Source organism: Hyaena hyaena, unplaced genomic scaffold, assembly GCF_003009895.1.
Source record: "Hyaena hyaena isolate Hyena2069 unplaced genomic scaffold, ASM300989v1 scaffold_108, whole genome shotgun sequence".
In the NCBI taxonomy this organism is placed as follows: Eukaryota; Metazoa; Chordata; class Mammalia; order Carnivora; family Hyaenidae; genus Hyaena; species Hyaena hyaena.
In genome coordinates, this window is record NW_024080741.1 from 1,036,891 (window position 1) to 1,055,735 (window position 18,845).

The 18,845-nt window shown below is 36.0% G+C and overlaps 1 protein-coding gene across 7 annotated transcripts in view; it reads right to left on the bottom strand.

The window, feature by feature from the left end:
• The window catches only part of ERC1 (ELKS/RAB6-interacting/CAST family member 1), a 485,892-nt gene that overhangs the window by 74,685 nt on the left and 392,362 nt on the right, over positions 1 to 18,845 (bottom strand). For all 7 annotated transcript variants that reach the window (XM_039236306.1, XM_039236310.1, XM_039236309.1 and 4 more), the window contains one exon: positions 2,983 to 3,081. In XM_039236306.1, the coding sequence (XP_039092237.1) occupies positions 2,983 to 3,081 (99 nt within the window). The remainder of the gene's footprint in view (positions 1 to 2,982; positions 3,082 to 18,845) is intronic.

Consider the following 18,845-nt stretch of genomic DNA (forward strand, 5'->3'; position numbering starts at 1 on the left):
AGAGAGAGGAAGATACAGAATCTGAAGCAGGCTCCAGGCTCTAAGCTAGCTGTCAGCACAGAGCCCGACGCAGGGCTCGAACCCACAAAGAGATCATGACCTGAGCCTAAGTTCGATGCTCAACCGACTGAGCCACCCAGGTGCCCCATGGCAGGTTCATTTAGAAGGAAAGGATTGGTAAACTGTATTCAACTACTGTATGGCCCCCACATCCTTCATGATGACAAATAGCTACCCTTGTAGGGGGTAGTGTAGATAAAGAGAATTAGCACACTAATTTTCTCAGCCTTAGCTCTGTCTGGCATCCAACACTCTAACTCAAAGAGGTTTTTGGCTGGTACACATTTTGCCTTTTACACCCTCAGGATAAAGTCATTTGGAAAGCTTCCCATCTTCACAGTATATGCCCTTTTCCACAACTTACCTCATCATCCTTCTTGGCTGTGTTTGCTAGTGAGAGGTCTACACATGTCCTCATCATTTTAAGAAGTATAAAACCAAGACACAGATTTTTCAGGGAGAACTGACTCCAAAAGAGTGAGATCACCAATAATAAGCAAGGGCAGTGAATCCAGGGAGTGCAAGGCCACCAATATGTGTGAACTTATTAATTGTAATTATTTTTTTTCTAAGAAAAGGATTTCCTTAGTCAAACCTCCAGGGCATCAGATCAAAGGGAGATACTGCCACAGCTGGACTATATTTTCCAGCCAATTGGCCTAGAAAGGAGAATCTAGACAGTGTCCTGGCAACTGTTTAACACAGCAGCAATCCATAAAAGAGAGGGAAAGAATTCTTTAGACCAGCTTTTTAAAAAGGTCTTTCTTTACTTCTTTACTTAAAGGACAGTTAGAGAGTAATGTCAAAGCCCTAGGGGATGTAGGCACTCTATAAGAACCACTGACTCTGGGAATTCAGAGTATCCTTCTACAGATAGAAACAAAAAGTTTTAGTTCACAGTACAATTTTTTTAGAGACATATATTTATAATTAATTATCATAAAAAGGATATCCAAACCTACTGGCAGAATATTTGATCAATTTTCTATTTTTAGTTTGATGTAAGTCACTATGAACCTTACCAGGACACTGTTAAATCACACTAGATAAGGTAGTTTATTAATAAAATCACAAAAGGAGAAATTTATTTGTATGCCCTGGAAGTTCTCCCAAAAATGTACAAAAAGAAATTATAAAGGTGACTATTAACACACAAGAAAAAAAAGCCACAAAACCCAACCCCACTATGTCAGAAGCAGAGCAATACACACAGGAGTCATGTGAAAATGAGAACACAGAAAGCACACCAAACAATTTCATGAATTACAAAAAAACAAGATGTGAGAATGATTGTGTAAAAAAAAAAAAATGAAAGCAAACAAACAAAACATTTCTATAGTTAAGGAAAGGTGTTTCTCACCGTTCTGAACAAAATGGCTGAACTAAGAGCATCTGATTGGCTATGCCCATATACCCTCCTCCTCATCCTAGGGGAGAGAGTTGACAAAGGGAACAATGCCCCAGAGCAGCATGGGAATGAAAAAGAGTTGGTTAGTATTTAAAACAAAGACATAAGCATAATGTAGTAGAAGAAAATGGTCTCTAATTTCTTGACTCTTTTTATATTAGATTCTAATTCCCTAAATTCCCTAACCTATCCGAATTAGTAATTAGTTTGTCATTATACTTCTACTCTTCCTACCTTTCCAGGATACTGTCTCTATTCAAGGGCTAGATCTGACCAAAATTATCAGGTTGAAGGCTTTTCTTTATTTTTGCCTTTTCTTCAAACTTACCCCATTTCTGTTTGCCTCTCACTACTCCCAGGCATCCAATTCCTTGTATTTACACATTATCAAAACCTGTTTCAAAGAAAGGATCTAATACTCATCTTATATACACGGGCATAAATTTAATTCTGGGTATCAAGCACATGCAGAGATAGCAAGAGGATTTCTTGGCAAAGAAAGACTGCTGACCTCAGGCAGACAGTTCTTCATTCTGCCTACATTAAGAGTGGTATTGCTTTCCCTTTAAAATATAAGGCTTGCCTCAACTGGTTTAGTAAATGTCATCAAACTATGACTATACCTTCTGAATCTTAGAAAAAATTGCAATTTGGATATTATTGCTGCTTTCATCTGCAATATTTCTTGTTCTAAGACAATGCCATGGCTATCATTCAGTGGAGATGTTTAGTGGGGGAGTTTCCCTTGACTCTTTAGTCATATGGATGTAATTACTTAACTATAATTTTTTTTTTTCCTTCAGCTATACATTTTAAGATTGAGTGTGATGGAGATGTTGAAATCTGATTTTTGGCAATGGGATATGAGGTAATCTGTTCACCAGTCTCCCCCATCCATCATTTTCAGGATCTTGGGAGAGTTTAGTTCTTCCAAAAGACTGGAGTTGAATATGGTTCCCTTCAGACTCATCAATGCCTCTTTTGCATTGATGCGAAGGTTGAAGGCAATGATTTTCCTTAAGAATGACAAATACTGGAGGGATCAACCAAGGATATGGGAGAGAAGAAATTTTTACTCTTTATAATAGGTGATAATCAGAGATTTTAAAATGTGCAATTAAACAATAGTTATCTCTAAACAGTTGTGCCTTATTGAACTCACAAGAGTCTTGTTTTTTTTTTATAAGGCGTTGTTTTAATAAGAAAATTAGGACATTTACAAATTAGTATATTATCTCCAAAATTAATTTTTTTCTCAACCCAATTCAAGGATTTTTTTTAATAGTCCTTAAATCTTCTGAGTATCTCCTCTTAAAATATTCAGAATCAACCACCACTGCCTTCCTATACAAAAACTGAATCTGTGTTTAAAAACATGAGGGAAGGAGATATCAGAAACTGATGATTTATCTTTATTTTTCTAACTTACACTCCGTAATTTGTAACATGCTGGTATAAAATACAAGAAAATAAAAGCACATTTGTTTTTATAAAACATTCAAGAGCAATCTTACCTGGTCTGGGGAGGGTTTGTGATTGGTTTGATTGGAACGGGAGGACATGAAGCGGTCATCCTCATAGTTGTCTGCCATTAGCTTCATTCGATTTTGTGTCTAAGAGGAAATGATTCATGAAGTTGAAATGAGATAAAAATTTCTATTATACACTGAAAAGTAACAAGTGCCTTAAGAATGTCATAAGAAACAGGGGCGCCTGGGTGGCTTAGTCGGTTAAGTGTCTGACTTTCGCTCAGGTCATCATCTCGCAGTTTGTGACTTTGAGCCCTGCCATCAGGCTCTGTGCTGACAGCTCAGAGCCCTGAGCCTGCTTCGGATTCTGTGTGAGTGTGTCTTTCTGCTTCTCCCCTGATCATGCTCTCTCTCTAAGATAAGTAAACACTAATAAAAAAAAAAAAAAAGAATGTCATAAGCAACAATAAAACTAATTTTGTCTGAAATAAAATTAACATCAGATTTCTGAAGATATCAGGGAAAGAAAATTTAGGCACTGCACTGAACTGAATTGTGCACTGCTCCTCTGTCCCCATTCATGTTGAACTCCTAACCCTTCATGTAACTATATCTGGCTAGAGTCTTTAGGAGGTACTTAAGGTTAAATGAGACTATAAGAGTGGGGCCCTAATCTGATAGGACTGTGGCCTTTTTTTTTTTTTTTTTAAATTTTTTTTTTTTTATTTCTAGGAGAGAGATAGAGAGACAGCGTGAGCAGGGGAGGGTCAGAGAGAGAGGGATTCACAGACTGAAACAGGCTCCAGGCTCTGAGCTGACAGTCAGCACAGAGCCCCGACGCGGGGCTCGAACCCACGAACCGCGAGATCATGACCCAAGCGAAAGTCGGACACTTAACCGACTAAGCCACCCAGGCGCCCCAGGACTGTGGCCTTTTAAGAAGAGGAAGAGATCTTTCTCATTGTCATTTTCATTCATCTCCAAGCCCCCTCTCTCTCTACCATGGGAGAAGACAATATGAAGTTGGGTTCTGCAAGCCTGGAAGAGAGCTCTTACCAGGAAATGAATTACCTGGCACCTTGATCTTGGATTTCCCAGACTCCAAAATTGTGAGAAAACAAATTTCTGTAGCTTAAGCCATCTAGTCTATGGTATTTTGTTATGGCAGCCCAAGCAAACTACGACAGGCACCAAAATTAGTACAGAGATTTCAGAGGGAAAGAATAATCCCTCCAAATTAAGCCTTCTATTCAGTGCTTGCTTTAATTTTTAAAATGAAGACTGTAATGGTGTGCCAGCCTGGCTCGGTCAGTGAAGCATAGAACTCTTGACTTCAGATTCTTGAATTCATGCCCCACATGGGAGCAGAGCCAACTTAAAAAAAGGTTTTAAAAAAATAAAATAAAATAAAGATTGGATTATATGCTATATCTAGAATAGGAGTCTGTTAACTCTATTTTTTCACTTCATGATCCATATTTCCATGTTACTACAAAAACTACTCATTTTTAAAGCAACTTTTCAATTTGGGGGAATAAGTAAGTGAATTGATGATATATCTAGAAAATCTAAGAGGATCAAGTGAAAAACTATTAAAACATATGATAAAGTTCAGTGAGATGATCACACAGAAGCTATATATATAAAATTCGATAGCTTTTCTTTACACTATCAATAAACATTCAGGTTTTCAAAATAAATCACATCTCTTGACCAGACAGTTCTATAGGGCCTCAGCTCTGGTGGAGTTGGTATCAGGTTTTAGTTCATAAGCAGACCAGAGTATACTTGGCTAAAACTTGCCACATTCAGGCCAGGGACCAAACATTGCTCACAGCAGGCAAGGAGAACCTCTGCAGATGACTGCCCTGAAGACAGATTGGTCAAAACACAAGAACAGAGTGCATGTAGCACATATCAGAAACATTCCTTGAAATGCTAGACCTGGGGCACTATATGACCCCTTCTTCATAAGGACAACAGTTTCAGGAGCAGGAGAGACAACTGGATTTTCTAACACAGAGAAGGCAGAGACTCAGACAAAAATGCCATGATGGAGAAATTTATCCCAAATGAAAGAACAAGAAAGATATGGTCACAGCAAGAGATCTAAGCAAAAACAGATGTAAGTAACAGTGCTGATGGAGAATTTAAAGCAACAATCATAAGGATACCCACGGGGCTTGAGAATAGAATCGAAGACATCAGTGAGACCCTTATCACAGAGATAAAAGAGTTAAGAAAGAATCAATCAGAGATGAAGAATGCCATAAATGAGATTGGAAATAGGCTTGATTCAAGCAGGCTGGAAGAAGCAGAGGAATGAATTAGTGACCTAGAAAAAATAATGGAAAATAAAGAAGCTGAACAAAAGAGAAAAATAATTATAAAACATGAGAATAGACACAGGGAACCAGTGACTCCATCAAACATAGTAACATTCATATTATAAGAGTCCCAGAAGAAGAAGAAAAGGGGGTCAGAAATGATAGCAGGAAACTTCCCTCATCTGGGGGAAGAAAACAGATATCCATATCAAGGAGCAACAGAGAACTCCCAACAAAATCAACAAAACAGGGCAATACCAAGACATATTGTAATTAAATTTGTAAAATATAGTGGTAAAGAAAAAAAATCTTAAAAGCAGCAAGACAAAAGAAGTCCCTAACTTACAAAGGAAAACTCAAAGGCTAGCTGGACATTTCTCCACAGAAACTTGGCAAGGGACTAACATGATTTATTCAAAGTGCTGGATGGGAAAAATCTTCAGTCAGGAACCCTATATCCAGCAAAGCTATCATTTAGAAGAGGAGAGAGAAAGAGTTTTCCAGACAAACAAAAACTAAAGTTGAGGGGTGCCTGGGTGGCTCAGTCATTTGGGCATCTGACTTTGGCTCAGGTTATGATCTCATGGTTTGTGGGTTTGAGCCCCACGTCGGGCTCTGTGCTGACAGCTAGCTCAGAGCCTGGAGCCTGCTTCATATTCTGTGTCTCCCTCTCTCTCTTACCCTCCCCTGCTCACACTGTCTCTCTCTCTCTCTCTCAGAAATAAATAAAAACATTAAAAATATTAAAAATAACAACAAAAAAACTAAAGTTGAGTGCAAAGGAGAGACCAGAAGTGACAAAGACAAGGAAAGATCCGAGAAAATCTCCAGAAATAATGACAGAGGAGGTAATAAAATGGCAATAAATACATATCTATCGATAATTACCTTGAATGTAAATGGACTAAACACTCCAATCAAAAGACATAGGGTGTCAGAACGGTTAAAAAAACAAGACCCATCTGTATGCTGCCTACAAGAGACTCATTTTAGACCTAAAGGCACCTGCAGATTGAAAGTGATGGGGTACAGGAACATGTATCACGCAAAAGGATATCAAAAGAAAGCTGGTGTAGCAAATCTTATACTGAACATACTAGACGTTTTTATTCTTGTACTGCTTTTATCCTCCTTTGGTATCAGGGTGATGCTGGCCTCATAGAGTGATTTTGAATGTGTTTCCCCCCCTTTTATTGGTAAGATTTTGATAAAGATTGTCCTTATTTTATTATTTTTTTGTGATACAGTGTGTGTGTGTGTGTGTGTGTGAGAGAGAGAGAGAGAGAGAGAGAGAGAGAGAGAGACCTGAACTGAAATCAAGAGTTGAACACTTGACTGAGCCACCCAGATTGTGATTATTTTTTATTTTTTACTTACTCATTTTTTATAGTTTATTCATTTTTTTTGAGACAGAGACAGAGAAAGAGAGAGAGGCAGAGAGAAAAGGAGGGTGTCAGCACAGAGCCAAACTCGGGGCTCAAACTCATGAACTGTGAGATCACGATTTGAGCCGAAACCATGAGTCGGATGCCTACCCATGTGAGTCTCCCAGGCACCTCTGTCATTATTTTTTTAAGTTTATTTATTTTGAGGAGGGGGGAGGAGAGAGAGAGAGAGAGAGAGAGAATCTCAAACAGGCTCCACACTGTCAGTGATGAGACCCATGTGGAGCTTGAACTTTGCGATCTATGAGATCATGACTGGAGCTGAAATCGAGTCAGATGCTTAACTGACTAAGCCACCCAGTGGCCCCAGTTTCTAAAAAATTTTTAAATGTTTGGTAGAATTCATCAATGAAGCCATGTATGCTTGGGCTTTTTTGTGCTGGGAGATTTTTGATTTCCTAATTCAACTTTCATTCTTTCATGTTATTGGTCTAAGAAGATTTCCTATTTCTTGGAGTCAAGATTCATGATTCATTCTTAGTAACTTGTGTGTTTTTAGGAATTACGTTTTTCTTAAGTTATCTGATTTGTTAGTATATAACTGTTTACAGTAATCTATTTTCGCACTATGTATTTCTGTAGTTAGCTGTTGTATTATTTTGTCTTCCATTTCTCTCTCTTTTTTTTTTTTACAAATAGTTTATTGTCAACTTGGTTTCCATTTAACACCCAGTGCTCATCCCCACAAGTGCCCTCCTCCATTCCCATCTCCCCCTGCCCCCCCAACACCCATCAGTCCTCAGTTTGTTCTCAGCATCATTTTGGTTTTTGAGTCTTCTCTTTTTTCCCCTTAACTAATGAAGTTAAAGCATTGCCAATTTTGTTTATTTTTTAAAAAAAACCTGGTCATTACTTTCAATGTTATGTTATTATTTATTCTGGTCTCATTTGATCTTATTTTTTCTTTGTTATTTCTTCCCTTTCTAAATTTCAGCTCAGTTTCTTCCTTTTCTAGTTCCTTGTGGTGTAGTGTTAGTTGTTTATCTGAACTTAAGAAAAATATTAAAAAAATTTTTTTAACGTTTTATTTTTTGAGAGAGCATGAGCAGGGGAGGGGCAGAGAGAGACACACACAGAATACGAAGCAGGCTCCAGGTTCTAAACTGTCAGCACAGAGCCCAACATGGGGCTCAAACCCACAAATGTGAGATCATGACCTAAGCCAAAGTTGGATGCTTATCTAACTGAGCCACCAGGTGTCCCACTGAACTTTTAAAAACAGAAATAACAACATAAAAATCAGGTTCTTTGAAATTAATAATAGATAAGTGTTCAGCAAAACATGTCAAGAATGAAAGACATAAACCTATAATAGAAGGAACCCAAATAGGAGGACATTACTATAGACAAAGGTTTTAAAAATCATCAAATACTATATGTATGCCAATGCATTTGAATAAAGGGAATACTTTTCTTAAAATGGTGAAAGTTTTGAAGTGAAAGTATTAAACTTAAGTACACAAAAGGGCCATCTTTTACTACTGCTCCTATTCGACATTTTTTTAAATAAAATTAAAAAAAAATGTTTGTTGAGAGAGAGAGCGCATGCACATGCACAAGCAGGGGAGGGGCAGAGAGAGAGATGGTGACAGAATCCGAAGCAGGCTCCAGGCTCTGAGCTGTCAGTACAGAACCTGATGCGGGGCTCAAACTCACAAGCCATGGGATCATGACCTGAGCTGAAGCTGGAGGCTTAACCAACTGAGCCACCCAGGTGCCCCATCCTGTTCAACATTATAATGAAAGCCCTAGCCCAGGCAATAAGGAAATCAAATGAAATCAAAGATACAGAAATTGAAAAGGAAAAGATACAGAAATTGAAAAGGAAAAGATAAAACTTTCCATATTTGCATTATTTCACTGCCTAAAATATCCATGAGATCTATAAACTATGAGACAGATGAAGTATTAACCAAGTAAAAATGTAATATGAAAAAGGAAAACATAGCAATAGCTAGTAAAATATGAAGAACTTAGGAAAGTACATCTTTTTCTAAACAAAAATGATCTGTGAATGAAATCACAAAATAGTACTAAAGAGCACCAAAGAATAACTTCAAAATGGAAGGATATAACATGTTTTAGAAGTCATGATACCATTCACATAAAACTTTAAAGCATCGGGTATCAGCTGCTTTGGAATATGTACATATATAGTACAAGTGTCCAGAAAAGGAGATGTTAGTGGTGTGGAAGGTGGGAAAGGGTAAAAGATTGATGTATGTGATCAGGAATGGGTGACACAGTTATCTCTAGTCGTTTCACATTTCTTAAGCTGGTTGGTGAGTATATGGATGGATATTACTATTCTCTGCACTGTCACAGTCCTATTTACTTTATGTATCTTATTGTTCTCTAAGCTATTATTTTTATTATATATATCTTAAAATTTAACATTATTCATGGAACTATGTGTTCCTTCTATAGGGTTTAAAATTACAAGAAAAAATGTGAGTTATAAAATTTTTGAAAGTCAAAAGGCTGACATGTTCATGATGTTAAATTGATTCTTGTAATGAAAAGGGAAAAAAGAAAGAGAGACAAACCAAGAAACAGACTCTAAACTAGAGAACAAACTGATAGTTACCAAAGGGGAGATGGGTGTGTGTGTGTGTGTGTGTGTGTGTGTGTGTGTGTGTGTGTGTGTGTGTAATAGGTGATACGGATTAAAGAGTCACTTATAATGAAAACAAAAAAATTGAGCAAAAAAATATTCTAAAATCTAATTTTAACTGACTGCATAGTATTCAGTTTAATGGATACTTACTGAGTCTCACATTGTTGGGCATTTAGGTTCTCTACATTTTTACCTAATAATATATGCACATTAGTAAGTCGTTTTCTCCCTCCAGTATATAATGACGGCAAAGAAAATACTTAACCAAATTTTTCTGAGATGACTTAGGGTGACCTTGAAATATCTAGGGTAATTTTTCTTATGTCATGTGGTATTGCATGACAAATGGAAAGTTTTCTAAAAAGCAGCTCTTGGGAAAGGGGACAAGAGACAGGTAAAGGGCAAAGAGGTGTACCCAGAAAGTGAGCAAAGCACGACATCATTCATTTGGTTAAGAAACTTTTTCATGATGATTTTAGTGGTAATGTGCACTGAAAATAAACTTGGCTAGTTATTTTCTCAGAATGTGACACACTTAACCTTTAATAAATGATACCTAGTTTAGCTTTAAAAACTCAAAAGAAATGCTAATAAAGAACATACAAATCCACTTTGAAGGCAGAATGTATTTCATAGATTTCTTAGGAATGAATATGAAATCCTCCCAAAGGAAGTGATCACCAAAGATTACTTAATACATGTTAAGTGAATGAAGATATGTGTCTGTGTCATAAGAACTTAGTTCTCCATTTCTGTAAGACATGAAGATGATCAAAGTTTAGTGTTCCTATGTCTTGTGTTCAGAAATTTGGTTTTAAGTTTGCTTCCTGCATAGTCAATAAGGTTGAGCTCTAAAATACTGACAGCTCACAGAACACAAGAAACTATACAGACTGTATAAATGACTCTGTGCTCCTATGGAGCTTTTGTACTATGCTCTTCTACAGATAAGACCAACAAGCAAAAGGAGTAAGTCTTTCATGTTTTACTGACATGAAAGTATTCTATATCCAGATATTTTCCCTCTTAAACCATGCCATGTGCATGTATAGACAGTTAAATTCCTCTGGTCCCAATGACATAAAGAATAAGATTGTCTGAAGAAAAGAAGTGAGAGAAAAAGAAAGGAAGAAACTTAATAAAATAAACTTCTGTAGTTGTAAATGCATATCTATGTATACAGGTATACATACTCACTCAGACGAAAAGGAGCTCATTATTTATTCTGTAATCTTTTCTTCTAAAACTAAGATGTCAGTGCTCAAACAAGGTATTAGAGAAACTGTATTTCACAGGAAAATACTTAGTTAAGGTAAGAAATGGTGTATGTTAGTTATTTGAACCGAGGTAGTAAAAGAAAAGGCTTAAATTCCAATCAGAGTTATCTAGTTCACTAATCTTTGCTTTTCAGTTTGTGATAATGTTATTAACCTACCTAAATAAGTTTTAGAAATAATAATAGTTGGAAATATTTTGAGATATTTTAGAAAACATACTTTGAATAAATTTTACCCTAATTTGGCTTATTTCCAATTATAATTATCTTTAAGAAAATATTAAGATTACTTCTACATATATTTGTTAAACCTTGGGAATAATTTTATCATAGTGACCTATAATTAAACTTTAATTAGTTATACTGATATCTGATATACAAAATGAGAAAAGCATAACCCCTAACAATTTCAGTTAGGTGTGCCAAATTCAGTGCTGGTTATACACTTAACAAAATCTCAACAGATTACATTTGGGCTTTATTTTAAACTTCATAACACACAAAAAAATAGATTAGTCACTAATTATTTTTTTAAAGATTTTATTATTTTTTTAGTAATCTCTTCACCCAATGTGGGGCTCAAATTTAAAGCCCTAAGATCAAGAGCTGCATGCTCTAGTGATTCACTAGAGCCAGCCAGGCACCCCAGTCATTAAGTATTCTTGAGTTGCATTATATATTTGTCTTTTTATACACAAATGACTGAAGATGATCTTTGTAGCTGGGAAAGTTTGTTTTCCACTGGCTGAACTGCTTTTGAAAGAACAATGTGAGGCAGTGCAATAGGAAGGGGATGGCAACAAGTCAGAAGAAATATCTGTGCTGAATTTAGCCCAACAGCTGTGATAGTCAGATTACCTTTACATCCTATTTTATTTTCTCAACTGACAATGAAGTTCTATAACAGTGAGATGTATTTTCCACTGATTTTGTTTTGACTTTTAAGTATATTGGTTTGATAGTTTAATTTTGGTCCTGATTAGTATTTCTAGTTTACTGATGAAATCTTGATTCTTATTATCCCACAAACACTTTCTAATATGCACCAAGAAAAATGAAACCATAAAGAATCTCTGCTACAGCAACCCAAACTGATCAATTCTCCCCATCACTGCCCTGCTATTTAAAAAAATTTTTTTAACGTTTTATTCATTTTTGAGAGACAGAGTGTGAGTGGGGGAGGGGCAGAGAGAGAGGAAGACACAGAATGTGAAGCAAGCTTCAGGCTCTGAGCTGTCAGCAAAGAGCCTGACACGGGGCTCAAACTCATGAACCGTGAGATCATGATCTGTGCCAAAGTTGGATGCCCAACCGACGGAGCCACCCAGGCACCCCCTTTTGAATATTTTTGTACATTTATGAAGTATAAGAATTTATAACCATAAAATTATGTCTACCTCCTATTCCTGACAGTTCCTCTTTGACGGGCTACCACAGTTAACCAGCTCTTTGTGTGTATTGCAAAGATTTCCCGACATTCCATGGCTATGTAACTACACAGCCATAGGCAAACACACACACTTGCCTATACTGACTGAAACAAATGTCTAAAATGAAGCTGTTCAAAAACAAGGTACAACTGAAATTTTATTCCCAATCACTACCTTACTTTCTAGCACATACTTCCCTATCATTGTAGGAAGCCTAAAGTAAACCTATTCTAGTTCTGATATTATAATGATCATTTCTGCCAGCTGTATTTATTGTCAAAAAAAAAAAAAAAGGTCACTTTACATACTGGAAAGCAATCAGAATGTTTAAGGGATATTAGCTGGATCCAGTGAGAATCCTGGATCTAAGAAAAGAAGAACATGTAGACATTTTGTAGAATAACATAATCTTCTGTTATTCTAGGAATCAACAAAGGCCAGGATTTGGGAACATTTACCACAGAGTTTTATCTGTGACTAAGACCATCTGGGTGGCTGAGTATACCATTAAAATTTTACAGATATAGAAGGCCAGGAAAAAAGAGAAGTGACACTAAATTTCTTCACATGTAATGGAAAAGACTTTAAAAAAAAAAAAAGCACTTTAACACCTAAAGGAACCAGAAGCAGAATAGCAAAGAAACCCCAAAGCCAGCGGAAGAAGAGAAATAATAAAGATTAGAGACGAAATAAACAATATAGAATTAAAAAAACCCAGTAGAACAGATCAATGAAACTAAGAGCTGCTTTTCTGAAAGAATAAAAATTGCTAAACTCATATGTGTAATTTGAGAAACTTAGCAGAAGACCATGGGGGAAGGGAAGGGGAAAAATAGTTTCAAACAACAAAGATGGAGGAAAACCATAAGAGACTCTTAAATATAGAGAACAAACTGAGGGTTGATGGTGGGGGGCAAAGAAGAGGGGAAATGGAAAAAAAAAAAAAAATCGAAGGAAAACTTCCAGACTCATTTTGAAGCCAGCATCACTTTGATTCCCAAGCCAGACAGAGACCGAACAAAAAAAGAGAGCTACAGGCCAATAATTCTTGATGAATACAGATGCAAAAATCCTCAACAAGATACTTGCAAATCGAATTCAACAGCACATAAAAAGAATTATCCACCAAGATGAAGTGGGATTCATTCCTGGGCTACAGGGCTGGTTCAATATTAGCAAATCAATCAATGTGAAACATCACATCAACAAAAGAAAAGATAAAAACCATATGATCCTGTCAATAGATACAGAAAAAGCATTTGACAAAATACAGCATCCCTTCTTAATAAAGACCCTCAAGAAAGTCGGGATAGAAGGAACTCTCTTAAACATCATAAAAGCCACCTATGAGAAGCCCTCAGCAAACATCATTCTCAATTCGAAAACACAGAGAGCTTTCCCCCTGAGATCAGGAACACGACAGGGATGTTCACTCTCACCATTGTTGTTTAACATAGTGCTGGAGGTCCTAGCATCAGCCATCAGACAACAAAAGGAAATAAAAGGCATCAGAATTGGCAAAGATGTCAAACTTTCACTTTTCGCAGACGACATGATACTCTACATGGAAAGCCCGACAGACTCCACCAGAAGCCTACTAGAACTGATCCACAAATTCAGCAAAGTTGCAGGGTACAAAATCAACATACAGAAATAAGATACATTTTTATACACCAATAATGAAGCAACAGAAAGAGAAATCAAGAAACTGATCCCATTCACAATTGCACAAAAAACCATAAAATACCTAGGAATAAACCTAACCAAGGATACAAGAGATCTGTATGATGAAAACTATAGAAAACTTATGAAGGAAATTGAAGAAGACACAAAGAAATGGAAAAACATTCCATGCTCATGGATTGGAAGAATAAATACAGCTAAAATGTCATTACTACCCAAAGCACTCTACACATTCAATGCAATCCCAATCAAAATTGCACCAGCATACTTCTCAAAACTAGAACCAACTACCCGAAAATTTGTATGGAACCACAAAAGACCCCAAACAGCCAAAGTAATATTGAAGAAGAAAATCAAAATGGGAGGCATCACCATCCCAGACTTTAGCCTCTACTACAAAGCTGTCATCATCAAGACAGTATGGTATTGGCACAAAAACAGACACATAGACCAATGGAACAGAACTGAGAACTCAGAAGTGGACCCAAAAGTGTACAGCCAACTAATCTTTGACAAAGCAGGAAAGAGTATCCAATGGAAAAAAGAGCCTATTTAACAGATGGTGTTGGGAGAACTGGACAGCAACATGCAGAAGAATGAAACTAGATCATTTTCTCACACCATACACAAAAATAAACTCAAAATGGATAAAGGACTTGAACGTGAGACAGGAAACCATCAAAACCCTAGAGGAGAAAGCAGGAAACAACCTCCTTGACCTCAACCACAGCAATTTCTTACTTGGCATATCCTCAAAGGCAAGGGAATCAAGAGCAACAATGAAATATTGGGACCTCATCAAGATTAAAAGCTTCTGAACGGCAAAGGAAACAATCCATAAAACTAATAGGCAACGATGGAATGGGAAAAGAGTTGCAAATGACATATTACATAAAGGGTTAATATCCAAAATCTATAAGGAACTCACCAAATTCCACACCTGAAAAACAAACAACCCAGTGAAGAAATGGGCAGAAGATATGAACAGACACTTCTCCAAAGAGGACATCCAGATGGCCAACAGACACATGAAATGATGCTCAGCATCCCTCCTCATCAGGGAAATACAAATCAAAACCACACTGAGATACCACCTCACACCGGTCAGAGTGGCTAAAATGAGCAAATCAGAGGTCTCTAGATGCTGGCAAGGATGTGGAGAAACGGGCACCCTCCTACACTGTTGGTGGGAATGTAAACTGGTGCAGCCCCTCTGGAAAACAGTGTGGAGGTTCCTCAGGAAGCTAACAATAGAACTCCCCTATGCCCCAGCAATAGCACTGCTAGGAATTTACCCAAGCGATACAGGAGTACTGATGCATAGCACTTTATCAACTTAAAAATTACTTTGTTAATTTTTAAAGTTGACTTATTAATCAATGTTAATGGACATTTGGTATTGATTGTATAACTGATTTTTAAAAAACTCTTAATTTATGTTACTGGGGATCACACTGTTCTAGAAATATGCAGAAATTTACTGGCTAAGGATCAGATCATATTGTACCAAGAGACAGGTTCATCACCAAACATGCTAACTTATTCCTGCCAACATGTTTTTTTATAAGTGACTTACTATTCATAATATAGAAGTTTTGTTAGGATTAGAAAGAAATACTTTACCAAAAAATAAAAAAAAAATAAAACTTCTACTGCTATTTTGAAGTTCAATTGACTATCTAAATATATCGAAGAATTAAATGACACTTAAAATGAAGAGGGTAACTTAGCCAAGAGTATAAACAAAAACAAAAGGACATTACATAGTTTTGCTAAGGAATCAAATGCAGCAATATTGAAAACTTACGATGCTTTAAGGAGAACAGAGAAAATAACCTACAACTGATAGGATATGGACTGAATTATTTTCTTTAAGGAATTTTTTGGGCCTACATTTATTTTACCTCTTTGAAATATTAAGTGTAGCATTTATACCACTATCTTCCTTGGAACATATTAAATTTATACTGTCAAAACAGTGAAATGGCTAAGGGGTACATAATATCACAACTGCCTATGATATAATATGCCATAAATGTTTAAGGCATTTTTAAGACATGCAACATGGAAAAAGGATTTTAAAAGCCCTGAAATCTCATTAAAAAAATGTAGCAGTTCATATCCAATAAATTCTGAAATTAGTTAATAATAAGTTGCATAGAGGGCATATGTTCATTGAGTTATATTATGTAAGGATGAAAAGAACGGCATGTGTTAATTAACATTTTAAGTCTCAGGAAACAGTAAAAAGTGAACAAATTTGCCTGTATTTTCTTGAGTAATGTAATCTACTTTTGTGGTTTTAACTATAGGTACTTCTGTTTTGATGACTCCAAAATTTCTAGCTCTCACCTTTATCCAAAACATCGTACTTATCAGCCTAATAGTCTTCTTGATATCTCTGAGTATATCCCACAGATACTTTACATTCAACTGTACTAACAAGGAACGTACCATGTTCTCCTCCATACATGGTCTTTCTTCTGGAATAATTGTCTCAACTAGTGGAACAACCACTTACTCACCCAAAACAGACATTTTGACTGGTGGATGTTGTGTGGGTAGAAGTGACCTCAGGGCCTAAGCAGAGAGGAAACAGCACTCAATCTTCCAGCTGTCTCTCTGCCGCAATGACTAAGGAGACTTTATAGTGACAGAGTTAAGCTATAAAACCTTAAGTAGGTTGAGATCACTGAATTGCTGCATGGAGAGCAACACCTCAGAGTCAGCAAGAAATGCAGTAGATTCTACATAACTGAGAAATTAACTTTTACAGTCTTAAACCACTGAGATTATGTGGTGTTTACTATCATGTGATGGCCTATGGTATATACTATCTCTTCATCTCAACCGCCCTGTATTTAAAAAAAATTTAACTTAAGACCTTTTTCTTTTTTTATTGTGGTAAAAGATACATAAAATTTGCCATTTTAACCATTTTTACACTTACAGTTCAGTGTTATTAAATACAGTCACACTGCTGTGCAACCAATGCTACCATCTAATTTCATCACTCCCTTTTATCTTGTAAATCTGAAACTCTACATACCTATTAAACAGTAAGTCCCCAGTCTCTCCTCTCTCTCTGTGCCTGATAATTATCATTATACTTTTGTCTTTATCGTTTTGATTACCCTAAGCACCTCATGTAAGTACAATCATACAGTATTTGATTTTTTGTGACTGGTTATTTTTATTTAGCATAATGCCCTCAAGTTTCATCCACATTGCAGCATATTGCAGAATTCCTTCCATTTACAGGGCAAATAATATTTCATTGTATACACAGTTGACCCTTGAACAACATGGAGGTTGTAGGCACTAACCTACCACAAGCTCAAAATCTGCATACAGCTTCTGACTCCCCCAAAACTTTACTAGTAACCTACTGGTGACCTAAAGCCTTATTGATAACATAAAGAGAAGATTAACAAATATTTTATATTTTGTATGTATCATATATTGTAGTCTTACAATAAAAGAAGCTAGAAAAATTAAGAAAATCATAAAGAAAATACATTGATAGTACCGTATTTATTGAAAAAAAAATCTATGTAGGGGCGTCTGAGTGGCTCAGTCAGTTAAGCGTCCAACCTCGGCTCAAGTCATGATCTCACAGTTCATGGATTTGAGCCCTACATTAGGTTCTGTGCTGGAAGCTCAGAGCCTGGAGCCTGCTTCAGATTCTGTATCTCCCTCTCTGCCCCTCCCCAACTCATGCTCTGTCTCTGTCTCAAAAATAAACTATAAAAAAAAATTAAAAGAAAATAAGAAGAAAAAAAAGTCCATGTATAAGGGAACCCATGCAGTTCACATCTATGTTGTTGAAAAGTCAACAAATACCACATTTTACTTATGCATTCATACCCTGACAGACACTACGGTTGCTTCCACATTTTAGCTATTATGAACAATGCTGTTTTGAACAGAGGTATACAAATATCTCTTTGAGATCCTACCTTCAATTCTTTTGGGTATATACCCAAAGGCAGAACTTCTGGATCATATGTAATTATATTTTTAGGTTTATGAGGGACTGCCATATTGTGTCCCACAGCAGCTATACCATTTTACATTCTTACCACCATGGCACAAATGTTCCAATTTATCCACATCCTTGGGAATACTTGTTTTCTATTTTTTTGATGGTGGTCATCCTAATTGGTGTAACATGCTATCCCACTGTACTTTTTTAAAAAATTAAAAAATTTTTCATTTGTTTTTATTATGTTTAGTAGTTTATTATCAATATCTCACTGTACTTTTAATTTGCATTTCTTTAATAATTTAGTGATGTTGACATCTTTTCATGTTTTCCTTTTGTCTTTGTTTTTTGGCCATATGGATATCTCTGCAGAAATTTTTATTTAAGTCTGTAGTCCATTTTTGAATTGAGTTGTTTGCTTATTGTTGTTGAATTTTAGGAGTTCTCTATATATTCTGGATATTAATTCCTTATCAGACATATGATTTGCAAATACTTTCTTTCATTTTGTTAACTGCCATTTTACTAATTAGATCATATCTTTTGGAGTACAAATTAAAAATCTTCATTAAGTCCAATTTGTCTATTTTTTTGTTATCTGTGCTTGTGGTGTCATATCCAGGAAATCATTGCCAAATCCAATTTCATAAAGCTATCATAAGAGTTTCATTGTTTTATGTCTTATACTTAGGTCCTTGATCTAATTTAAATTTTGTATATAAGGGTCCAACTTTACTCTTTTGCATGTAGATATCTACTATTCCAGTACCATGCTGAAAAGACAGTTCTTTGCCCATTGAATGGTCTTGGTACCCTTGACAAAAATCATTTGATCATACATGTAAAAGTTTATTTCTAGGCTCAATATCCTATTGGTCTATATATCTGTCTTTTGGCCAATTAGCACACTGTTTTGATGATTTTAGTTTTGTAATAAGTTTTGAAATCAGGAAGAGTGAGTTTTCCAGTTCTGTTCTTTTCTAAGATTTTTTTTGGTTATTTGAGGTCCTTTGAGATTCCAGATGAATTTTAGAATGGATTTTTCTATTTCAGCAAAGGCATCACTGGAATTTATATGACATTGCATTGAATCTGTAGATTGCTTCAGGTATTGCTGACATTTTAACAATATTAAGTCTTTGAAT